We start from the raw sequence: 25,898 nt of genomic DNA, 5'->3' as shown, positions 1-25,898 counted from the left end.
TCGTGTCCGCCGTCTTCGTGTTGTGTCTGCAACGTCAAACCAATGTTCAATGTATTCGTGCGCTGCTGCTGGCAAAGTGTATAGTTTTTCACCGTTTTCCAGTTAATTTCCACACACTTTTGCACGATTTTTCTTGTTGGTCAGCACATCCGTCCTGGTGTGTTGTTTGTTTGGCGTGTAGGTTAAAGTTTACCCATTCATTGTACGCCGCCGGAAGCGGTCGAAACAAAAACACTGCCCAGTTCGGAAAAGAATTGGCTTGGCCGCTCTCCTCTTTGTGTGAAGAAAAATCGTCATTTTTCCTGCTGCCCCGCTGAACCAGTGATCCAATGACGAAGGGAGGCCGCATAGTTTAGGAAAGGGGGTTCCATTGTTTTACCATTCCAGTGTCCGTGGCTGAAGGAGCAGCCACAACAGCAACATAATGGGCAACACGGACACGAAGCTAAACTTTCGCAAAGCAATCGTTCAGCTGACGAGCAAAAGTCAGGTGAGGTGTAATGTTGTGTTACATTGTAGCTGGTGAAGAATTGTTGCAAAAAAAGAGGAAAAAACTGTGCTCTGCCAGAAGGTTAAAAAAGTTTCAAATTTCGCGGGTTTGAACACAGCTCGATGGCGACGTAAGCGTGCTGGCAGAGTTTTGTTTTTGCTGGTAGCAACGCGGTTGATTTTACGGAGTGCTTTTATTGACCCACAGGCCTAACATATGTTTTTCTGCTCTTCTCTCCTTTTCCCCCATACGCTCGGCACGGTCTGCCACCGACCGCCGTCATCGCCCACACATTTGCGCAACGCAACCGCGGACCGCGTCATCACAATCATCGTCTTTATTATCGTTGCAAACACCCCAACCCACACACACACACTCGCACACACCGGAACGTCCCCCCTCCCACAGCCGATCGATGCGAGTGATGACGCATTTTGGGAGCAGTTCTGGTGCGAACACAACACCCCGGTGCAGGACGTGTTTGCGCTGGTGCCGGCAAACGAGATACGCAAGGTGCGCGACGTGATGCCGACGAATCTGGCCACGCTCTGCTACAAAGCGACCGAGCGGATGGTCCGTGCGGTGGACAACAGCTGCCGGACGCAGGGCGAACAGCAGACGGTGCTGAACTGTGTCCGGCTGCTGACGCGCATCCTGCCCTACGTGTTCGAGGACGTCCAGTGGAAGGACTTCTTCTGGTCGTCGCTACCGTCGGGCAGCGGCGGCAGCAGCGAGAAGGAGGAGCCCGGCTCGGTACCGCTCGCCCAGAGTCTGCTCAATGCGATCTGCGATCTGCTCTTCTGTCCCGACTTTACCGTCGTGGGGTACCGCAAATCGGGCCCGGAAAAGGCGGAGGAGCTCAACTCGATCGACAGCTGCGAGTACATCTGGGAGGCGGGCGTCGGTTTCGCCCAGTCGCCGCCGCGCAATGGCAGCATGGATGCGCGGCGCACCGAGCTGCTGAAGCTGCTGCTGACGTGCTTCAGCGAGACGATGTACCGTCCGCCGACGGCGAGCGACGAGCCAAACCGGTGGATCGTACATTTTACCAGCGCGGACAATCGGCACGCGCTGCCCCTGTTTACGTCGCTGCTGAACACGGTGTGTGCGTACGATCCGGTCGGGATCGGGGTGCCGTACAACCATCTGCTGTTTACCGACACGCTCGAGCCGCTGGTGGAGGTGTGCCTGCAGATACTGATCGTGACGCTCGACCATGACATCACGAGCAATGGGCCGGCCCAGTCGTCGGCGTACATACACGACGACAGCACGATCGCGGACAATCTGTTTATCAACTATCTGTCCCGCATCCATCGGGACGATGATTTTCAGTTCATCCTGAAGGGGGTGACCCGGCTGCTGAACAACCCGCTCGTGCAGAGCTATCTGCCGAACTCGACCAAGCGGCTGCACTGTCATCAGGAGCTGCTGGTGTTCTTCTGGAAGATTTGTGACTACAATAAGGTAAATAAGAGCGGCGTTCGATTGTTCGTGTGTTTAGTTTTCATTTGGAATTTTGAAGATATGCTTAATTTGTTAACTGTCACAGGACACTTTTGCTCACTGCCTTACCGTACGTGAACTACACTATGATACCGCAAGAGGTCTGTGTGAGAGGTTCAATCAATCACCCTGTTAATTTAGTTTATCATAATGAAATGAAGCTTATCCTAACGAAGAAGATTCTAGTGAAATGAATCACGGTCCTAATGACAAGAATTATCACTTGAACATCACTTGATCCAGAGAACTTGCAAAGATTTGAAGATTCATGAATATTTTGAATCCTATCACAGTTTTGGTTCTTCATACTTTTTACACGAAACGGATTTGTACTGTTGAAAAATAATTATTTTCGAATTTATATTACGTTTTGTTGTGCCGTTGAAGGGTTACTTACATGCGAAACCTTTTAACTCCATTTACTATAATTTTCACTTATTTATCTTGTTTTTTACAGAAATTCCTCTACTTTGTGCTGAAAAGCAGTGACGTGCTGGATATACTGGTGCCGATACTCTACCATCTCAACGATTCGCGCGCGGATCAGTGTAAGTAAACTAGTGATCGGTTAAAATGAAATGTTCGTAGGAATCGATTCCTGATAGTAGGGCCGGAATCAGTTTCCGAAGTCGTCTTCGGAATTGGAATCGGCTCCAGAATTGGTTCCGGAATTAGAGCCGGAATCGAAATCGGCTCCGGAATCAGAATTGGCTCCGAATTCCGATCGGCTTCGAATTCGGAGTCGGTTTCGGCATCTCCATAAGAATAGGCGTTTGGGTCCAACGTATTAATAGACACAAAGAATCAAAAATTATTTGTAAACAATCCATTCTCATGAAGATTCCTGGACTGATCTCGCTTCTAAAACTTATTATTTAAATTCAAGAACTCATTCTTATTCCAAAGCTAATTCCGATTCAATTCTGGAGTCAATTCTGATTCCGTTACCGGAGCAAATTGCTATTCCGATTCCGGAGTCAACTCCGGAATCAGCTCCGACTCCTGAATCGGCTCGGATATTGATTCCTAACACGGGATCGGAATCGGGTAGACCCCTATAGAATTATTGTAAACCTAAACTGAACGAATAAATAACACCTTTCCACTTTCATCCTTTACTCCCCTCCTCCTCAGCACGCGTTGGCCTGATGCATATCGGCGTGTTCATACTGCTGCTGCTTTCCGGCGAGCGTAACTTTGGCGTGCGGCTAAACAAACCCTACACCGCGACCGTCCCGATGGACATACCCGTGTTTACCGGCACGCATGCCGATCTGCTCATTACCGTGTTTCACAAAATCATTGCCACCGGCCATCAGCGGCTGCAGCCCCTATTCGACTGTCTGCTAACGATTCTCGTCAACGTGTCGCCGTACTTGAAGACGCTCTCGATGGTGGCGAGCATCAAGCTGCTCCATCTGCTGGAAGCGTTCAGCACGCCCTGGTTCCTGTACTCGGCCCCGTCGAACCATCATCTCGTGTTTTTCCTGCTGGAAATCTTCAACAACATCATCCAGTACCAGTTCGACGGCAACTCGAACCTGGTGTACACGATCATCCGCAAGCGGCAGGTGTTTCACGCGCTTGCCAATCTGCCGACCGATGCCGCCGGTATTGCGCGATGTCTGAGCAATCGGAAGGGAGGTGCTGGTGGTGGTGGTGGTGCCGGTGGCCGTATGGTCGGCTCTAGTCATGGGTCGGCGTCGTCCGGCTCGAGAAGTCTTGCCGGGCATGATGATGATGCGGCTGACTATCAGCAGCGGAAAGCCGCCCTTACTGCGCCCGGAGCGGCTGCTGCTGGTGGCGATGAGAGTGGCGGCGAGGAAGGGGGAGACCGCAGCATCGTGACACGCACCGGGCGGCTCGATTTGCGCGAGCCGGACGTTGTTGGAGTGGCGGGTGAGCGTGAGCATGGTACCGTAACGGGCGATGAGGACGCACGGAGCGACATCGTGGAAGAATCGATGGAAGGTTCGCACCCGGCGCAGGAAGCCGAACCGGGCACGCTGAAGGCCACGCTGCTCGATACACCGAATCTGGCCCAAATTACGGAGCGCGAGTCGGCACACCCGACCGATCTCGCCAGTCCCACGTCACCGTCGGTGGGGGGCGACGGTGCCGAGTCGCTCGGAAAGCCGAGCCTCGGCAGCGACGAGGAGGAGCCGGAAGCGAACGGTGCCACGCGCAAGGGAGCGGACGAGCCGTCGAGCAAGACACCGTCGCCGCTGCGGCGGGCCGTCGCGCAGCGCGGCAGCCTGCGGGTGACGCCCGCGCCCGTGCACGGCAACCAGGTGAAGCAGTGGCAACCGACCCCGGAGTGGGTACAGTCCTGGCGCTCGAAGCTGCCGCTGCAAACGATCATGCGCCTGCTGCAGGTGCTGGTACCCCAGGTGGAAAAGATCTGCATCGACAAGGGCCTTACCGACGAGTCGGAGATACTGAAGTTTCTGCAGCACGGTACGCTGGTGGGGCTGCTGCCGGTACCACACCCGATCCTGATCCGCAAGTACCAGGCGAACGGGGGCACGACCGCCTGGTTCCGCACGTACATGTGGGGCGTAATCTATCTGCGCAACGTCGATCCGGCCGTCTGGTACGACACGGAGGTGAAGCTGTTCGAGATACAGCGCGTCTAGGTGCCGAGAGGAGTCTAGGTTCGTCGTTTGGTAAGCAGTAAAATAGCAAAGTTTCTTATTTCTCCCTCGTACTAACCACAAAAAAAACAAAACACAAAATCCTCACACACTCATCTTCATGCTCATCTATGTGTGTACGCTTAACTAACACACTTCGCTCTACAGTACTGAAGGTTTTGGAGGAGAATGAAGATGCCTAGAGAATGTAGTGTAGAGAGAGAGATAGATAGTAGAGGAATAGTGAAGCAGCAGCAAACGAGGATAGGGTTATTTCCCCCCTCTATCCCGACCCCATCTGACCGACCATTCCGTCTAAGTCATTTCAGAATATCTTAAACACACGATAAACGAGAAAAGAAACTAAAACAAGTAAGATAATCTGTAAACAAAACTAGAAAATGTATCGCTAAGTATATGAACGTCTCGCTTCTACTTCCTAAAATTCTTTTAAAACCTACGTTCCTTTTTTTAACGGTTTGCATCGGTTTCGTTGTCCCATAAGCATACTACACCGGAAGAGCTTTAATGTAGTTGAATCCTCTATAAAATCGTGCTCCTCTCGCCATTTACTCCCTTTTTTGCTGCTATTTTTGTTATTGCTGCCAATAACCTTTTATAATATATCGACGTGAGTAAAAATAATCGCTATAAACTTTGTACAAGAGAAAGAGAGGCTTTGATAAAAAAAACAATAGGCACGGCATATTCGTGTGAAGCAAAAGTGTGCAAACTTTAAAGCATCCCGTTAACGTAAAGAGAACGTGACGTAGAACGTGTGTTAAAAGGAAGGTCAGGGTAAATGTGTGTAGACGCAAGGGCCAAGGGTGAGCGGGCAATGAAACAAACGAGGGAGACGTGCAAATGGACGTATTAGGGTTAACACCACATATTTGCTGACCGTAAAGTAACTTAAAACCAATCAAATCCATATAAACAGACAACAATATTAAAATATACACAAACTCTTATAATATTTATGCGCGTGTCGAGTGAGGGAGAGCGAAAGAGGGACCACACGGTGGTTCCACATTTCATCCTCTTGCTTTGGCACGGCAAGACTGTGTTAAATCAATCAATTTGCCTGTTTTAATATGGACGAAAATATTGAGAATCGCCTTCATTTCATCCACGCCTTCGTAGATTAGTTTATTTTTCATTTTCATTAAATTTGAGTATAAAAAAAAATTCGCATGGTCTAGTCCGGATTTGAACTCGTGAATGACGGTGACAGATGTCGAAAAATGATGTAAAAGCAATTTTAAATGTGTTTAAAATATGATAAAAATGTTTTTCCCCTTAGCAACCGGCAGCAAAAAGATTACAGTGTGACTTTATTGGTCGGGCTGGCACTGGCAGTCCACTCCGGGACGCGATCCCACTACTGCTTGCCGCGGAGACTCTTAGCTGCTGGTTTTCACCCCTCGCTCGGTGTGTCTCTCCTTAGCCAACCTGAATGTCTCGGACTCCTCCGTGACACCCATATTGACGGCCAGCTTAGTGCGGACGCCCCGTCAACATGGCCTGGTCCAGCACACAGGACTCCCGCCCTCAAATCAGTCCGTAATCCGACCCACGGGTAGCCGCGTTACAGGAGACGCCACGCTCCCGGTCGAAAGAGGGTGCGTTAAAACTCGTACTGCTTGTTCTCGGCATCGCGGTGCGTGCGTTTGGCAATAGGGGGTTGCGAGACTACCCCGTACGTTCGCTCTCGCTCGCGTTGTGTGTCTATTTTTAGAAACAAACCACGGTGGTGCCCTCTATTGGGAGGTTTGGTCGGCAAGCGAGCTCGTGTGCAAATGTTGTTAGATTGCATGCAAGCACAGCTGCTCTCGATTATCCATGGCAATAGTAGTTGTTATAAAACTGATGTTAAGATTTTAAACATCGTGTCATACAGAACCGTATAACGGATTTGTTTCACTTTCTAGAATTTGTACCTTTTACGCAGTGAAAACTTCTTTGATATCAAAACGGTGGTTAGTGTTTAGGTTAAAAATTAACTTAGTGTTAAAATTAAAATACGATATTCAACTATAACATCACCTACAAAAATGGAATTATGATCACCACATACATTATACATTATCCATTGAGACGAACCATGTTTGTCCTTACTCTGTGTATTTGTATTTAACATCCAAGTTGAATAATTCGCTTTACCATATTATAATAATAACACAAATTTTCTTTATAATTCAATATATCTTACTTTTGCATTTTAATTCAATTTATATCTTCGAATTTCTCATATTTTATTATTTATTCATTCACAATTTTGACGGAAAAGTTTCTCTCTCAATGCGCGTGCGGATGAAGAGCAGATTTAAATTGTGGCCTTGCGTGTCATCAGTGCGCTGCGTTACCGATTAGATCATACCATACGATGCTTGACGATGTAAATTTCATTGACCTGGTTTATAAATACTGTAACAAGTCTTGTTTTTTAATGCATTAATGAATAATTCCGTGAATTATTAAATATTTTAAATTGAATTTATTCTTCATAAGACTTCATAGGACGTTTTTTCTCGAAAATGTAAAGTTTGAATTGTTGAAAAAAAAATGGTTTTACTTACCTCAAACAATCATTACCAAAGATAAAGTCGGTTTTAGAATTGTTTTGCCAGCAGTAATAAATAACGCTCAATAATTATTAGTTTCATTTGATTTTATTGTTCTTATAATAATTCAGGACAGTTTATATTGATTGGAACAAGATTATTTGAACAGTTTGCATTTAGGATGTTTCGTATGTGTGTTTGTGCGGTACTATTCTTACCCTCGTCTACTAGTGTTACTTTTACAATAATTGTCTACGGTAGTGCTGGTGGCGCTGTGCTATACATACGCATATAAATATTGCCGTATTTCGTAGGTTTCTCCAACGCGATCCGTTAACGATAAAACAGCATTCAACACGCCCGTCTCAGATGTATACACTTCAATGGTAGTTTTATTTTATAGTTTTGATTCCCTCTCTCGACCTAACCACTTCTTACCTTACTATGTACACCACTAAATTATGCTAACGTCTAATTTTTACACCAAATCAAAGCGTTTCAAGCGTTTGTTTTCACAGTTTGCAGATCTTTGCCTAGTCTATGTCTAATATTTACAAACGCGCAAACGGCACGTGAACAGTTCGCTTGGATTGCGTACTACAGTCAGAACTCAATCAGTTGAATGGGTTTTAGTTGATTGTGTGATAGTTTTCTCACAGTTCAATTAAAAAAAAAACATGCCTTTTGTCAACTAAAAAACATAAATTCAATAGTTGGCAGGGTAATGAGTTCAGGCCCTAATGTAACGCTTTAGCTTCCGAACCTCCTTAGTATGCTTGAGTCTCCAAGAATGCCTAGGTCCAAAACCCCTCCTCGGAGCACAATTCAGTTCAGGACTTTCAGTAATAAATACGCACTATTCGCTTCATCTGGATACGATCGGTTGATTTTGTTTTAAATGAATTTATGTCATGGAATCTATGCGCTTTTCTCGATACGCCTATACGGTCATGCGGAGAAACAGAGCTTACGCAATGCTTATCAAACATTCGCTAATACTTCTACTACTATCAGTACACTACTTTCTCAGCCTACATTAGGTCAGATCATTCGATGTGGATGTAGATGTATGTGTGTATGCGTGGCTATTTTGATGAATACTCGGTTTACTTTTTAAATAGTCACACGATCACGATCTCGCCTTACCAACTCTAATCCTTACATCCTAGCCCGATTTGTTTTATCACCGCGATTGTTTTTCTGTCACTTATTGCTGTTGTGTTTGTATGTTTGTGTGTGTGTTTGCCTTACAAAGCTAATAGGAATCCGTTGGAACTCACATGCACAAGCCCTGATGCCACGTATTTGCAGCCATTAGAGTAAGGAGAAGAGACCGCCTTTACCTCAACAACAAGCAAACTGCAAATGGTGTGACTTCAGGCGCGAGTTTTTAAGTTGTTTTTTTTTCTATGGACAAAACGGTAGCAATAAATAAGGTAATCTGTACACAATAAATAACATTTTGGTAAACGGGGGGGGATATGGGATGCCCCAGCGAGCGAGCGAGCAACCCTGCCCAACAAAACCACGTGGCAGATGCGATGCACTAATAACTAAAATCTCATGTTTACAGGTTTTGCACACGGTTGCTTTTAAAACTTTCGATTGTGCCGCAGTACCGCCCGTTTCCGGCGGCCCTTGCGCTCGCAGGTGCCCCACCAGGACTTTTTCGTGCAAACCGTTTCCGGCTTGAAGACGAAACACTTCATCTGCATCACGTTGAAGAACAGCTTCCCGACCAGGTTGGCGTCCTTGGAGTCGGCCAGCTTCAGGCAGGTGCGGAATCTGCAAACGAGTGGAGGTAAGGAGAAGGTAAAAGATGAGTTATTAATAATGTTTTTGAAAAGATTTTTTAGTAATTAAAACAACAATTAATCCCAGAAAAAAAGGAAAAAAATACAAAAAGAAAGAGAAAGCAGTACAATTGGGCACACAAGAGAGACTGATTTCGGTGACTGGTGACTAGCTGCAATAAAAATGAAATAGAAACAAACAAAAAGGAAACAAATTAAACAATTCAACACAGAAAAAAGCAACCAGAAATTCCCTAATCCTCCCTGCTCCCGCAGTGCGTCTTCGTGTGTGTCTTCGTGTGTCGTAAAAATCTAATCACTTTATTGCACATGTCTCCAGCTCTAGGAGAGAGCTTGGACATGCATCGCTGATCGTACGACCCTTTTGGAATGTAAACTGATGTCTTCTTTCGGGTTCGTAGATCTTTTGAGATGATTTCGAAGCAATAGTCGCCAATCCCAAGACGAAACACGACGACGACAGGACCAATAAAGATTACAATCTTCGATATTGGCTTTATTTTTTGGTTCGAAAAAGTGTTGATCACTTCTGACGTGTCGTTTGCTAACATTTCCCGATGCGTCGGCTACACAAAAACGATGAAGGCGATGATGAACAACACGACATTTGGGGCGAAATCTAATTTCTTAAACGGATTATCGTTCTAAAAACGATGCTTATCTTATCCATGAGAGAACATCTCGAAGCATCCAAGAGAGGGTGTCCGTTGGAATGGATAATAGTTTTACGGTGAGTGATTCGCGGGGAATATTATTCTTTTAATCTCTTGGAAGGCTTTTTTTTGCGTTTCAGATCAGAACAATCGATAGAAAAGAGAAGGACAATTGAAAACGCTTCATAAATTGTGGAAACTTTACACCTTAGTGTGGACTCTTTTTTTTTTTTTGACTGTCTTTCTACCAAGAACATCGGAATAAACGAATCTCGGCGTGGAGATGGGCGATCAAAGTTCTCAAGTAAATCACCACCAGGACGACCGTTCGGCAATGCATTGCGCAATTGCGATTTTATGATTCAACCAGCCTGCCGAACGCATAAAACTGCCATTAGCACTCATTGGACTGTGGTGCGCCATTCGCTACCGGAAGTGGCCCCGGAACGCTTCCAAAAAGGGACACACAAAATTACGACCAAACCTTGAGTCTTCCTAGAGTCTAGCGGGAAGGGCGATTTAATCGCGAAAATCGCCAAACGCACATGCAGCAATTAACAGAGCATCATCGCGCGTGTCCTGCAAGAGCGTCATTAAGACGAACGGCGTACGGCGTCGAACACGAGATCGAAAACCAAGAAGGGGGGAACACACATTTGGCATTGATTTGTGTTGGCCAAGAGCTGCTAGCGTGCCGCGGACATACAGGACACACTGTCCGTTGACTCATTAGCCTTTTTTGTTGTTTTCATTGCAGTGGATTTTGGTGGTGTCGGAATGATGCTGTCCTGAAAAGTGGACTACCCGAACGATGTCGTAATTCAACTTGACCTCCGATCCTGCTCTGAAGCCAACCGCGTGAAGGAACAATCAAACTCCAAACAGACGCACCAAACACCAAAGCTTCCTGCGAAAAGTGGGGTTACTGTGGAAGGTGCTCTGCTGGTGACATTTTTATAGCAGAAAGACAACTCAAATGTCCTCGCTACGTTCACCTGCCGAACACACACGAAAAAGGATGCATCGTTTTACGGTTCCCTTTTTTTCCTCCGGTCGAGCCAGGTAGCAAGCGGTAAGGATTGTCTCCCCATGTTACATGCTGTTTTAGAAAATCCAATGTGCAATTCTTTTGCGTTGCTCTGGTCTTACCCTGCGAAAAAGGGCTTGCTTTTTTACAATACCCATCCCTAAAGAGCAAAAAGAAAGACATTCAGAGTAACAAAAGGACGAAAACTTCCTCCTATTTTGCTCTCAGTCTTGTCGGTTAGATGCTGTCTGCTGCTGCTGCACATCAGTCTTCACACACAGAGAAGTGTGTCTCGTGCTACACAAAGTCTGCTTACTAAAACGCCCACCGATACGAAGACAAACCCGTCATCCACCTGCATCGGTTTGTAAAGTTTGTGATTTTAATTAAGATCCTGCACCGCAACCCGGGAGAGGGGTTTTTTTAAAGAACCGAGCGGAAGTCGCGAAAAATGATGCAACCATTTAGCGGCGCACTTGAGCCGAGTGGATAAGCGTGCTGTTGATTGAATGACTTCTAACCGGAGATGATTTGTTGCCTTGCTTTGCGGTGTCTTGAAGTGAAGTAATTGATGTTTGCTAACATAAACTGTAGCGTTGGTTGGACCTGTGTTGATCAAATGCACTTGAGCGGCTTGTGGCGTCACTTTCGCAACAAGAAGAGCTTGCAACTTGGCGGTGTGGCCCTATCTTTTGATCGGGAACATTTATTGCCGCTTGAATGGAGCCATTGTCGAGTGGCTCAATGGCACAGTTTTGATGGTAAGCCTTTGTTTAAATTTATGTCTGTAATTTAGTACATTCCGTGTCGCATTTTAGTGTAAAAATTCAAAATTGTCTCTTCGGACATGTGTTCCGGAAATGTTCTCACGCATTCAGCAATCAAGAAGACAGTGCTAGAAGGAAAATTAAGCTCCAGTTTATCAAACCAGCCCGTTGTTCGTCTTATCTACACCGTTGCATTTTACCGTCGTCTGTTTTCAATTTTAACGTTTTCGTTCCCAAAACCGTTCAACAAAGCCCTGGAATACAATCAATCAAACACATCGGACCAGAAGAAGGGCACCCTCTCGTCGTCGTCGATATGCAACGCTTAATAGAATATGACAAATTTATCTATGATCTAGCGCGACCGCAAGGGTGGCACCATCGCTCGGGCCAGCTGGTATCGACGGTTTGGAATTACCCTTAACATGCTTGCTACTCGAGAGAGTAAGGCAAACCCAATCCCCCGTGCCCGCTCGCACTTTGAAGTGCGCCAGGCCAACGAAGGGGCCAGGTCAGTCAAGAGGCGGCAGCGATTGGTTCGGAAATCAATGACAGATGTCCACTTTTCAGCCCTTTGCGGCTGAATTCGCTTCGGGTGCTGTACGAGACCTCTGCCTCTTCCTCGTACGTGTTTCCTTGCCAATCTGGCCAAATTACCGGAAACAGTAGCGACTGCAACAACGGCGTCGTGGCGGGAGGATGGAGCAAACGAAACGAACCGCTTCCAACTGCGGAAGAATGGTGGGATGGTTCGACTTATAGGAAGAGGAAGGACCCATCTTAACTGCTTCTGAGAGCCGGCTCGAGTGGTATCACTTTCTTGCACGCGCTTTCGCTGGCTTTCACACCTCCCGATGCCATGGGCATGGAGTCGTTTATTCTAGGCCTACCACTGGCGGAACAAATCTGCCCTCAAAGCAATGAACAAACAAAAAAAAAGGTTGAAACCTTCCTGAAAAGGTGCTAGTGGCCGTATTTATGCGAAACCATAAATTGCAGACACAATGGTGACTGGCGTGGCGTGTGTCTTTACGTCCCAGGGAAGGTTGGGATGTGAAGCCTGAAAACCGTGTTTGCCGGGCAAGCAACACTGCGCATTTTGTCGTACGAGCAGCCGGTGAGCTCTTCAATCGAAATACCCAAAGACCAAGACTAACAGATGATGGATGCACACGGAAAGAATCAATTCTTTCGTCCCCGCACGCCAGCTCATACTTTCATCATGAGCAGGTTTTACTTGATATGTTTCGGTGCCCGGGCAAGCCCGAGATACGATCATGACAATTAATTCCCACTCTTGTTCAATTTGTACGTCTACGTTGATAAAAATCTTCACCCATAGCAGTGCTCCAACAGCAGTGCTATGTTCTAGGATGCTCTCCCCAATCCCACTCCAACAGAACAAATCGGTTCCGAATTCCAACGACCAATGACATTTCTTACTTTCATTCATTTCTTCCACCTCCTTTAGCTCGATATCATATTGCTGCCGCTGATATATCTGCGTCTTTCGTCTTTGAAGCTCACGGCACATAATTGCTTCATTACAGGACTAACTCTTTTTTCCCGCGTGTCTTCTAGGTGTGTTGACCCTATCCCCTAAGCGAGCCATTAAGCAAGAGCGGACGTAATGGTCCAGCAATAGAGAACATATTTTGTATCCTAAATCTCTCTTGGTAAGATATTCTTAACCGGATCTCCACACCAGAACGCTAGCCTAGCTTCAAGTGCCCATGAATTGATTGGTCCGTAAATTAATAACGTGTGTTGTGGAGGTTTTTTCTCTCTTAAGCTTGCTGTTGGGAAAAGAGATTCGGTGTGGCATATGTGGTATGGCATGAAAAATTGCTCGTAATAGTAACCCACATCTGGACGACGCGTACGTTATCGACAAATTAATAACTACTGCTTTATCTTTAACAGCGAGCAGCATCACAGGAAGATTATTTCTAAACGTGGTTTAACAGCTACAATAGATTTCAACCACAAACTGATTGGTTGGGAGGTACCATTGAGCGAAGTACACTGACATTAGATATCTTCATTAAAGCTATCCTCTCTAGGTATTGCCAGCCATACTCCAGACAAAGTTATCATAATTTATCAGCGCTTTCGACAAACAATCAACAGCACAAGCATCTCATTTCCCGTTGGGGTGATCTTTTTCGAAACGATTTCATTCACCATTTCATCACTCATCTGCCAACGACTTTAAAATGGATCTGCTGAAAGCGCACTGTTGGCTTATGCCGACGCCGTCGCTTCTCGCATCCTGGCGGACTTGCTCACCAAGCTCGGTCGGCAAAGGTTACCACCTACCAGGCTGCCGCGCGGCGGCGGATTCTTGTTACTCTATTTAGTCAATCAATTCTCGAGACCTGACCCCTTCTCGCACACGAAACTCAAACCAATCCCGCCCTGCCCGACCCTTGGTGCAACCGGAGCAAATGGCGCCTTCCTCACGGCAGGGGTTTTGGGGGAATCGAACAATAACTAAGACTAGCGTCAGCATTAAAGCATTGTGAAGCGTGGTGCGTTACCAAGAACGCACACAGCCTTTGACCACTTATTTTCATGGTTTTCTTTTTATTCCTCACTGTTCGCTGGATATTCGTCCGGTGGACTTTTGGGATTGGGTGTGAACAAGGGAGAACAGGGCACGCATCATTAAAACTGGTCGTGGAAGTCCTTTTTTTCTTTTTCCTTCGAAAGATGCCTGACCCTTCGAGGTTAGGAAGCCTAAACAAACATGTAGAGTTCATAAAAACCAGAATAAATTGTAGCATTCACGCTGCAAAGAGGTTAAAATCAAAGGAATCAATAGTAGCAGCTCGATGGTGAATAGGAACATGTTAGAACATACTGCTGGGGGCCATTTTATTCTACCTGTCCCGAAGTAACGAGATCTTCTTAGGAAGATAAAGGAAGAATTCTTTTCGCTTCGCTCTGGAAGGCTATTGAGTAAACAAATGCGTGTGAAACTGTGTCAATCTTGCTTAGCGCGATGTGCAATGTTACATATTGACCTAAATCTTTCCACCGGGGCGGAGGATGAACTGAACTTCCTACTCATGAGGGTTCGTGATGATGGCTGGCAGAATTCCTTGGGATGCTCTTTTGCTGGAGCAACTTTCCCCTTCAAAGTAAATCGAAGATTACGAGCAGAAGGAAGCTACGGCTACGATTAGAACACCATCAAAGGGCGTGTCGTGCCCTTCTATGTACGACTGTGTGTTAATTAGCCAAAATCTGACAGTAATGAGCGATTTAGCTACGCGTTAGGATATTTTTTGTAGACTCATGTTGGTGGTGGAACTTTCCTCATCAAAGAGGCATTTAAAGGAACTCTTTACATGAAGAATGATGCATAAGCCTTTCATTCCATTCCATTGCATACGAAAGGCTCATTCCATTCCATTGCACGGAAGCTTGAATGTAAAATTATTGATCTATGTATTCACACTATTACCTCGTTGATGGAATATCGCTTTACAACGCGATCGGATCAGTCGCGATTATCAAACCATGTGATTGAGATACGGACATTTTAACTCTGCTCTTCCATCAGGCTAAGCTGTCGAAAATATGATGAAATCCATTAGGGCGTGTCGAAGGTAGTAACCCTTTTTCGGAACTCCCCAGATATTGATCTCGTTAATATCCCATCAGCATCAATTCAACCCGTCACCGGTCGGCCTTAATATGCACCCGAGCCCAACAAACGCGGACGCGGTATTTGGGTGGGAACAAAATTCTTTCACTCGGAATGCCCGTCCAGACGGTGGCATGTATTTAAATGCTCCAGATCAATCAGACAAGGTATCGGAGTAATCGAATTCCCCTGATGTCTTCGACCGTGGGTGCGTGGGATCTTACGTCCGGCGTGCACAAGTGATGTTTCAATTCAATAAAGCAAGGTCCTACCAACCATCGCGATCGCAACAGTGACGGAAAGGCAAGTCGTTGCAACGATTTGTAAAATCATCGACAGGCACCATTCATTATAATCAATTTCGATCACATGAATTCGATCCCGGTTCCTCGTTCGCTGCACAGGATCGCAGTGAGGTCGTTTCGCTACCCGACCACAATTGCCGTGTGAGGTGCAGGAGAAAGGTTATTAATCATTATGGTACGCTTGTTTTCGCCTTCTTTCGTATTCATTCGTAGGTGCCTCGCCGCGGGACCAGAAGCTCCGAACAGCCGAACAAGGGTCCGCCCCAATATTGTGCAGCGGACAAGATAATACCCACGCTGGGTGCAATATTAATGTCCTACCACCGGCTTGTAAACTGAAGACTTGTGAAGGCTGTAAAATAATGGCACATAATAACACACGCAGAGAGAGAGAGCAACAACACAGGAGGGAGAGCTCGGTACCGATTCGGCCGGTACGGCAGTAGTTACCTCTCGTCGCACCCGCAGTGCATCAGTGTGCCGACGCGCCAGTTGAACAGGTTGTACTTCGTCTCGAAGCCCAGGATCCAGAACGGGCAGGATAGGTCGTGCTGGCGGCAGCACCGATCGGCCTTCGAGTAGCCGCCCATGTCGACGTAGTTACGGGCACTCCAGCCCTTGCCGCACCATTTCGTGCCCGGGACGCGCATCATGCTGGACAGATCGCGGCGCTGTCTGGAGGTTTTGGAATATTTGATAATGACTTATGGGTAAGTGCTGTTTGCTTGTTTTGGTAAAACGTGGCTCTTGGTGGTATATGGAGGGTTTTGATTTCGAGATTGGAGTTTTAGGTAAAGGAAATAAAGGAAATAGAAGGAAACACCAGACCGTCCTTTCTCTTCTTGCAGGGACGATAAGAGAGAAAGGACAGTACTGAAAAGAAGGATCATCAGGAAAATCAGGTACTTATGCACCGCGACCTCACATCGCCTCGAAGATATCGAGTTTTTTTGGGGTGAAACTTGCTTGAGCTAATTTGCACAATGTTTCGAACTCTCGTATTAGCATGATTACATCAACCTTAAAGACCATCACCATCACACTCTTTTCAAACGCCTTAGGCTTACCTGTTTCACATATGATTCTGCAAACACTCCAGCACTTTTCGCGCACTGGATACCTCACACTGGATGGATTTGGAAGACCTCTTCGAAGCAGAATCGTACCTAAAACATCAGTCTTGCTTGTGCCTACCACGTACTCTTACTCTTTCTGTCATGTGCCGATCTTAAACCCCATAAAACTCATACGGTTGCCTTGTGAAAAGACCTCCGTTTCCCCCGTCGTTGTTCAGCGCCAAAACTAACCTCGAATCGCAGGCACAGTGGCTGATCGTGAACGGCCGGATATTGAACGTCTGAAAGTTGGTGCTCATCGGCGGTATCATGTACTTGCAATGGTCGTGCGTCCGGCAGCACATGTCCGCCCGGGATGCGCCACCCAGCTGCCGATACTCGGAAGCCGAATGGCCCTTGCCGCACCATTTCGTGTTGGGCGACAGAAACCAATCGGAAATGGCACGCTTGTGCCTGACGATCGTACGGCGCGTACGGTGGTAAGTTTAAAGTTCAAATGTAGCGCCGGCCATAATTGAATGATTTCCATCCGACAGCAGACAGTGTCAGTGAGTTGGTCAGTCAGTGGAAATAATACACGTTTTGCGCGCACATTCGCAATGAAATAAGAAAACGAAAATAAAATAAAAATACGAAAGTTAATTAACTTGATCGTAAAAAAAACGAAGGTTATTTGCAAATGGGGTAACTAGGTAACTAAAGTGAGTAAAGGTAATAAAAACCGAACACCTCTAGGAACTGAACATGTTAATACAAGGGTAAAATCATGAATAATGTTTGGAGATTGAAAGGGTTTAGTACCTCAGCCAGAGAAAGTTAGAAGTTGTTAGTAAAATGATTTGCATTTTTCTGTTCGGTCATGCAAAATGTATTAGTTTGTTTGATTCACCATTTTGTTTTGCTGTTGTTTTCAAGCTAGTTAATATGTTCTTCCTTTAAACCGTGTTTAATTATTTTTGATTGCCTATTTATTATTATTCATTGAATGTTCCTGTTTGTTTGTTAACTTCTCTAAGATTTTTACATTTCTTTTATCGTACTTTTGATTTAGTTAACGCTTTATTCTCATCCATGATTAGATTTGGCATTTTAAAAATTTTTGTTTTGCTTGCATTTCTTTAAATGAAATTCGTTAAAGAGTTATACTAAAAGTAAAACAAGAATGCTTTGTTAAAGTTAATGATTATTAAAAAAATAATTGTTTCTTCTTCACATTAACTGTAAAAGTTTTTAGTTTGCATTCCATCGAAAGCAAAAATGCAACATCAAACAGACCCTATTCCATGTTTTTTGTCAACACCGGAAGACAAAACGAAAACTTCCCGATTCGATCGCACCGATTGGCTGGTAGAGCAACGGTACCAAACATCCCACAACCTGTTGCTCAACGATCGATGATTAATCGTGCGCCGGGTATTACACCCGTCGCACCAAAACACAAAAACCACCTGACAATCTTTCGTCATCATCGTTCATCATCAAACTCATCGCTGCCAAGTAGTTGCGGTCACTCAATCTTCGCTTCATCATCTGCTTTACCGTTTCGTTTCAGTGATGCGCGAACCAACAAATTCCACCCGAGATGGGCGAAAGCGGTGAGAGAAGATGAAAATAAACCACTCCTGCACCACCGCCGCGGTGTCCGTCCGTACCAAATCCAAAAGTCAACACTGAGCCGTTTCTCAGGGCTCCCCTGATTTATGGGCAAACCCGTCACGACCCGGAATATATGCATCGCTGGCTGGCTGGTCCCGTCGCTGCAACACAGCACACCCGTGCGATGCGACAACGGGTAAAACGACGTGCAACAGAAAGTGAAACGCCGATTTGCCGATTTGCTTCCCTGTTTGTACAGCTTTGGCAATAGAAGCGCAGAACTCCTCGTACAAGCTTCCGGGGTCGTACGGAAGAGGTGGACCTGCTCGTAGTCTCCTACTCGTACGCTTCGGTCGCATACCATCATTGCCTATTGCTTGCTAGGAGTTTCAGTGATAATGTCCTTCCTTCAGCTCGCAACTTCCAACGGCAAACGAAGGTGGGTTTTGGGTTAGTAAAAATGACCAGCAAAAGCAGGTCAGCACGGGTGTGTTATAAGGTTCATGCTACCAACCAGCGGTGACTTGAATGAACGTCAAGCAGCGAACTTGGATGATGGTTTGTGGACGGATGAAGGGTATGTGGTTTGAATGTTGACCCGCGGTTTTGTTTTTGCATTGGCATTGATCCAAAACTTCCAAAATTGGACTCTATGAAGGAGGCGGGAAGGTTTTTGCAAAAAAGAAGTCATGATGGAATGTGGTTGCCCTTAGGCGTGTAGTGCGTGGTGTGGCTGTGAGGTCTACAAAACCCCCATGGAGTTGCTTTTGGGGTTGGTGCATGCTAACAGGGAACTCGAACGGTGCGCTATATACCGATGTGGTGGGTGCATGAGAGTGCTGGTGGTGGGCGAATAGGAGGAAGGGGGTGATTTCCCGTGCAACGAATGGGAGGTTTTTGTTAGTTAGGAGCCAACCGGGAGTGAGGGAATGCAAGGATATCCGTGTGTTTGAACATAATGCCCCGCAGGTTAATTACCTCTGCAACTTCTCGTTCGCTATCCGCTTGTGCTCGGGATCGGCACTCCGCAGACCGGTGGCAATCTCCTTCAGCTGCATGTGCCGCACGTTGCACCGCTGCTTCAGCTGCTGGAAGTTGAGCTGCTCCAGTAGCTCGGCCGGTATGTCGGCAACGGCGCGGAGCGGAATGTACGTGAGGTTGCGCATGCCGAACGCATCGATGGTCTGCTGGGCGGCCGGTACGCCGGCCGGAAACTCGTACACATTGTACTGCAGCTCCTCCATCTCGGGCGTAACGATGTCATGCTCGAGATACTGCCGGAAGTCATGGTTGGACACTAGCGAGGCACGGTCCACTGTCTGGGGGCCGCCCTGGGCCGAGCTAAAGTTGCGTGCCCGTGCCTGGGCAAACTCGGCGAAGAAGCGGTCCCGAAACTGATGCAACATATCGCGCTGCCGAACGTACTCGCAGTCCATCATTTGACCTTCGCTGTTGTAGATGATCTGCATCAGGTACTTGTGGGTAGCCATTTGCCAGAGACTGAGCGTTTTGTTGGAGCTGTTGGAGGAGCAAGGAAAAAATACGTAAGACAACTCATTAGTATAATTGCTTATGTTGTTTTGCTTTCGTTTGTTTACAGACAGTGTGTGTGTGTGTGTTTGAAGGCACCGTACCAACCGTGAAGCACACCCTTGATAACCTCTGCTGGGTGCTTCTTCGTATCGCTCCAACCGCTACTGGACCGAACTGGAATAATGGATCGAATTCGCGAACGATCGTTGCGTTTAATAGGCGAAAGTTCACGAACATTCTTCGCCTAGGTCCAGTCAGCCAGAACCAGCCAGAACCGCTATCATCGCAGTGCGTATTGCTCAAAGCGAGCTAACAACAATCATCATCGTCATGTACATGCGCTCTGCCCACGGTGACCTACTTTAGCTGACCCGTTCGGTAATGTTTTTGATTCCAAGTTTTTTTGTGTCTCTTGTCTTTCATTCTAGAGTAAAAAGAGCATCTCGCACTCATCGTACGCCAAACAGCGCGTGATCGATGCAGGCGTGCGCTGGACTTTAAGCCCTCTTTTGCCGATCTACGGTTTGTGTCAATGCGTCGATCACCTCCGCGTGGCGCATGGCGATCATAAATCGATCCAACAGCGCTTGTGGCTCGCCGCGTTCCTCATTAGGGCATCGTTTATGTTACACCAGTCCAACAGTCCCACAGGGACCCACGGGTGGATCGGAATCCAATTAAAGCCCACGGGGCGAAATTCTTCCTCAAGCGCAGGCGAAGAAGGGTTAGAATAATTTACAACCATCACAGAGAGAGTAGTGGGCTCGTGTTTTTTTTCCCAGCCGCTCTGATGAGATGCTCCAGAGAGTTTGTTTTATTATCGCGTGGTAGGTTACGATTCTTGTTTTCGGTTTCGATTTAAAGACCAATTCCCCTTTGCTTGGTGCTTCCCCCTCAGAGTGTTGACAATGTGTAAAATTTACAGCCACAAAATGAACGAAACATACTGTTGCCCGCTCGAGGAGCATACCGCAACGAGGTCAGCCGCGGACACCAATGCCCTGTCCATATAGTTTTGGAGCTGGAGAGTTACCAAATCTCGTAAATTGCATCCATCACTGAAAGCAGAGCGGTCTTCGCCTACGGACCTGAAACCCCCAAAGCGGAGGAAAAATCGAGCAAACATGAGCAAACCGTACTACAGCGAGTAGGACCCAAATCGTCATCCTTTCTCTCTCTTTCTCTCTCTCTGCGAGCTGCACGGTTGAGTGCAAGTTTTCATCGCTTCTTTATTGAACCCGATGCGCTTTGATGTGCAAACCGACTCGTAACCTCCTCGAATTGCTTCACGACCCCAATGTGAGTGAGGCGTGCTTTTGGGGTGGAACGGTGTGCAAATTTGGGAAAGCTCCACTTCGTCCACGCACCAAATTGGATCGCACCGAGGCTAACGCACAACCCGAGAACAAAAATGCTAACAAGCAGCTTTGTTTTTTGCACCCACACACAGTGCACGGAAATCAGGCTCGCGTGAAAAAGGTCAATTCAGCAGGTCGTACTTATTATTCCCCCCCTCGGCTAAGACGATTGGCTAATGCCATTGAAAGATTCTAGGATTTTGCTGGATTAAGCAAACCCTCCCCGGTTGTAATGTATGTGCGCTGCTAGCTCCAAGAAAAAGGAACTGCAAATTCTTGCCAGAAGATTCTAAATCAAACTCCAAAATAGAAGTGTTAAATATGGCGACTCGGCACCGACGGAGTGCTGCCAACCGCACAACCCTGGTGGGTACTACGGGAAGCAACGCAATGTTTATTTGAATTCGAAAAAACCGCACTTAAAGGGTAACTCGTGTAGAGTATAGGCGACGGCCCCGTCGCTCGGGCAGGACAACTTAGCACAAATCCGATTAGGTTGTCCCTTTTTACATTTTAGATGCTTTGGTCGATGCCCAGGTCGATGCAGGACACATCCGGTCCGGCAAGAAGAACATCCCGCATCCCAAAGAAGTGCTGTGTGTGTATGTGTGTGGGCACTGTTTCGCACTCGATTTCCGGCGTCTTGTGGTTGTCGCGAATTGCGGATGTTGAACCCGAAATGCTCTCCCTCCTCCCGCTCGAGAAAAATGTACCGTTTTCGGTTGTGCCTGCAAAACCTTGCCCCGTGGTGGGGTTTGCAATCGCATTAAATTACCTTGAACTCTCCGAAAGGCGCAACCGGTAAAGAAGAAGGGGTGGGGTACGGCAGTTGCTCAAGCTGTACACCGACCGACCTCTCGACCATGCGTCATGTGTACGAGAGCGGCGCATACTCTCTCATAACAAAAATAATGCTAACGCTTGCAGGACGCCACGAACTGAACCGCGAAAACACACACACAATAACCAACTGCTTGCCTTGTATGGAAGCGGCATGTGGAGCTGCGCGTGGTACGGGTTGCTGCACGGACCCGCGGACGCTTTTTCGATTGCTCGGAATGCGCCGAGAAAGGTCTCGCGTAAAATTTGTGCTTGCCTAAGCTGAAAATAGTTTGCTGGTTTTGTTTTTGTTTTTTTTTTTTGCTTTTTTGCTACGCAAAGGAACTAACCCGCGATAGGGAGGTACCGGTCTGGTTTTTTTGTTTGATGTTGTTGTTCAAATCAATATCAGCGAAATTCCGCCTCGTAAATGGTGCGGTGAAGGTTAGCTTTGGCTGTTGCTTTACCCCATCCAGGGTTTGGCTGACTTCATACATCAACCGAGCAACAGATGAAAGATGTGGCCGCAAATAGCGAAAGATCCTTGTTTTTTTTTTTGTTGACTAACCATAGTTTTGTGGTTTCTTTCAAGAAATAAGATCCAACATCTGTTATTTCCTGTAATATTGCCCAAATATTATTTTGTGGGTTTGCACAACTGCTGGTTGGTTTTGAATTTCGTCAGCTTTGGAGACTAGGATTCAATTTATACCACAGTTTGTACTGACTGGTGCTGCTCACTGATAAGCCTTACGACACTTCTTAAATTTATATTCAACTGTATATTCCAGTTGTCCCATTGAAACCTAAACAAGCATCTACCAAGCACCAAAACTTCTAGAACCTTCAAAGATCTAGAATTATTCGGGTCATTGCCGTATATTATGTTTAAGTGTCTATGTCATAAACAATAATTAACTGCCGCCAAGCTCTCAGACTCATCGATTTATTAACATTTACGATCGCAGAACGATCGTTTGAAGTAGATCCTCTCGACCCCGAAATCACTTCAAAGCATCAGAATCGCTCGGTGCTGAGTTGTTCTGTGCACTTCCGCTAATAATAATCAATAATAATCAATGGTTCTCCAACCTTTCCCCATCCAACTAATCCAAATAAACGATTGCCTCTGCCGGATTCTTCGAATGCAGTCGCTGCGAAGTGCATCTTTAAGAATGCTTCCGTTTATTTTTAATTCAATATATATACACCGCGCTCGGGATGAACATCGGTTTGAAAATAATCAACCAACCAGGGAGCCAGGGAAACGTGCTCCAATCGTCGGTCACACGTGTCTCTGTGCCCGGCGAGTAAGAGTAGCTCGTGCAACAGTGGCTGGTGGTGACTTACCGTTCCCTGCTCGTTTGTTTTCAAACAATAACTGACACATCGTTCGTGTAGCGGACGAGTGACAATGGAGCAAACGATCATCATCTTGTTTGGGTTTAAAGTATTTTCCAATAATAAGACAAACCTCTGTCACGGGACGATTAATTTAAAGACGATCGCTCCATAGCTGTCCTTCCTGTCGGCAGGAAAGAAAGGGTCTTGTTTTCATTCTGCCGTTTCTTTTCTTTTGTTAATGATTCGTGCAGCATCAGCAACAGCAGCAGCAGACAAGGCTCCGTTTCCTACTGTGGACATACCTTACAGTGCTGCCTGATAGACAACCGAACAGTTCTATGTTGTCCGATGAACGGAATTTCCAAACAACACCACCAAACTCCGATACCGTTCTTCAAGATACGGATCGGTATCACTCCATTGTGAAAACGTAGTCGGAATGAAGGAGAAAGTAAAACATATAAAGAAGAACATTAATGCACTTCAACCTGCTGTAACAGCCACAGCTCACGCAGTCACCATTCCTTCCGGCTGTGTCGTGAGCTAGCCGACGTAAATTAAGTAATCGTTTTACCGTCGTCGCACCTCATGCTTCATGCTGGGAGCTCGGGCGGAGCGCGGAGTTCATAAAAATTTAGTGATCAAATTTATTGGATAATCCGTAGCTTAATTGTCCGTCAAAGCGGGGCGCGGCTGCTTAAGATACGAGAACCTGCGGATCTGACGAAAGAGCGACCTCTGGATCCCTGGACAAGCTGCTAAGCCGTGGGATATACATGCGTGTTCTATAAATGTAGTATCCAGTTGAGAAGATGTGACATCTTGGGAAGACGTTAATCGTTTAGTAGAGGGGTGGGATGGAACATGGGTCCTAGAACACGAACATGATTATATGCTGACATTTGGGAGGTGTTCTGTGAGCAGTTGCAACACGCTGCTCCAGAATGTACGGGATTATGGGGTTAGGGTGCTGTCCTATGCCCCTGGTAGATAAATGGTGCTGGTGATGTTTTGGAAGACATTACCGGAATGGACACTAATCGCCATCGGCAAAAAGGGCTGTTGACCATTAGGTCGCCCCCAAAACGCTATTCCACGGGGACATCTTGAGCTCCGAAGGTGTTGAGCAATGTGACCGCAATATGGGGCACATAGAAACCCATTTTGGCGAATTATGAGCTCGCTTCTACAATATTGTTTTGAGGTTATGCAAATAACAAGACCTCTTCAACTTCCTTTCAGAACTGTGATCAGGTCCAAAACGCGTGCACCCAGACTATTACCCGGCGACATCCATAAACTTGACGCTGACCCCACGCGCCACGTGACGCTGTCAAGCTATTTAATCGCTTGTCAAAACAACTGATCAACTGTTCTCACGCTCTCTGGCACACTCTTGCTCTCTTTGCCGAGGAGAGCGGCAAACCACCGCGGAGGGCATAAATTTCCTCCAAAATCGACTTCTTGCTCCACTTTTTTTCCAAAACCACCTCGTCATAGCAGGCGAGTGTCACATGTGGGTAAACGTCATCAGAAGCATGTTTTGGTTGATCATGCGCTAACTTCTCCCCGTTTTGTTTGTGTATGTGTGTGTGCCCAAGTATTGTACCACCGCGTGCATGGCACTGAACCGAAACACGCCTATTTACGTGAGTGTGAGCGGGGGGAGCGCCCCCTACCGAGTACATTTGAGTCACCGCGCAGCGCACGTCGCCAAAACTGTCTGCGAAAATGTACGCAGTTGATGGACTGGTTAACGCGTTGGACTTTCGCCGAACCGTAGCGCCACACATTGCAAAACCGAAGTATCCAATGCTAGTGGTGATGGTTTTTTCCTCATTTTTTTCTTCTTCTTCTTCTTTCTCTCTATCTTTGCAGTCCGAAATCTACGATCATCCCATCCGGTGGGTCTATAATTAGGCGTTCGAATTGGCAGCCTACCTCAGCAGTACGGGCAGAGCAGTGCTTTCATTGAAGCGGTATTTCTTTTTTGCATGTTCCGTGCTTACCCGCCGGCCTGCCAGCCTGCCTGTCTGTCTGTGTACACATTCCGGCACATCTACGCTGCCCCGCCGCCTCCTCAACAAGCCAACGAAGAGCAACAGAAACTCCTCGAAGGTGGCCCCCGTGTAGTGTGAGACGGGGAATTTTCTTCTTGGCACCGCTTCTTGGCTTACCTGCAAACCTTGCGTCGGAAAAAGTATCGTACGATGTTTCGTGACGTCAGACGTGGCAAGAGCGCGTACAACATGCGCGGTCAGCTCAATCTTTTCGCTTGCCATTTACCCAGAGGCCCAACAAGAGGTGTGTCCGTGGCATGAAACGGGCGAACGGACTACCGATCGTCGCGCGCTTGCAACTCTCAGTTTTAGGAAGCGGACGTCTACGTTACTTCCTCCGGGGGAAGGTAACACTGTAACAGTTTCAATAAGACATATCCGCCCAGTGAACTGTTTCTAACAGGTTTTCTTTTTCCTATCACTATTCCCTTGCAGAAGCCTAAAGCCGCAAAGACAAATGTTTGCACAAATGGATAGCTTTGTACCAGTGACACTGACACCGCTTGATGTACATGTCTTTTTCTCTGTGGGTTGGCTCAACTCCACAAGGCAAGACCCGCATGGAAGCAACGCACCGTCGCTAATCCGACGCGACCTCCTCCCCACTTGCAAACAAATGGTGAGAACTCCCATGCGGCAATTATTATTATGCTGGGAATTAAATTAAGTGTAAATCTGCCTAATCGCATACCCATCTTCGT

General features: G+C 46.7%; 2 protein-coding genes across 4 annotated transcripts in view; one reads left to right on the top strand and one right to left on the bottom strand.

Moving 5' to 3' along the window:
* LOC1271188 (protein HID1) lies at positions 1-5,704 on the top strand. Its single transcript, XM_061653370.1, has 4 exons — positions 1-490; positions 899-1,957; positions 2,454-2,544; positions 3,131-5,704. The coding sequence occupies exons 1-4, from the start codon at positions 425-427 to the stop codon at positions 4,630-4,632; spliced, it is 2,718 nt and encodes a 905-aa protein (XP_061509354.1). The 5' UTR covers positions 1-424; the 3' UTR covers positions 4,633-5,704.
* A 240-nt stretch (positions 5,705-5,944) lies between these two features.
* The window catches only part of LOC1271189 (uncharacterized), a 31,931-nt gene continuing 11,977 nt past the window's right edge, over positions 5,945-25,898 (bottom strand). For 2 of the 3 annotated variants that reach the window (XM_061653372.1, XM_061653371.1), the window contains exons 3-5: positions 19,062-19,601; positions 15,862-16,086; positions 5,945-8,978 (exon numbers count right to left, since the gene is read on the bottom strand). In XM_061653372.1, coding sequence (XP_061509356.1) covers positions 8,786-8,978; positions 15,862-16,086; positions 19,062-19,601 — 958 coding nt within the window. In that variant the 3' untranslated portion in view covers positions 5,945-8,785. Of the gene's footprint in view, positions 8,979-15,861; positions 16,087-16,718; positions 16,941-19,061; positions 19,602-25,898 lie in introns of all 3 variants that reach the window. The other variant, XM_309938.4, reaches the window with a different exon arrangement.

Source organism: Anopheles gambiae, chromosome 3 (assembly GCF_943734735.2).
Source record: "Anopheles gambiae chromosome 3, idAnoGambNW_F1_1, whole genome shotgun sequence".
In the NCBI taxonomy this organism is placed as follows: Eukaryota; Metazoa; Arthropoda; class Insecta; order Diptera; family Culicidae; genus Anopheles; species Anopheles gambiae.
Note: the sequence above shows the minus strand (reverse complement) of the source record. Positions and strands in the feature narration are given on the sequence as shown.

Coding starts and splice junctions, on each gene's coding strand:
- LOC1271188 (XM_061653370.1), top strand. CDS start 425: ATGGGCAACACGGACACGAAGCTAAACTTTCGCAAAGCAATCGTTCAG. Junction 1,958..2,453: donor AGATTTGTGACTACAATAAG/GTAAATAAGAGC, acceptor TGTTTTTTACAG/AAATTCCTCTACTTTGTGCT. Junction 2,545..3,130: donor CGATTCGCGCGCGGATCAGT/GTAAGTAAACTA, acceptor CCTCCTCCTCAG/CACGCGTTGGCCTGATGCAT.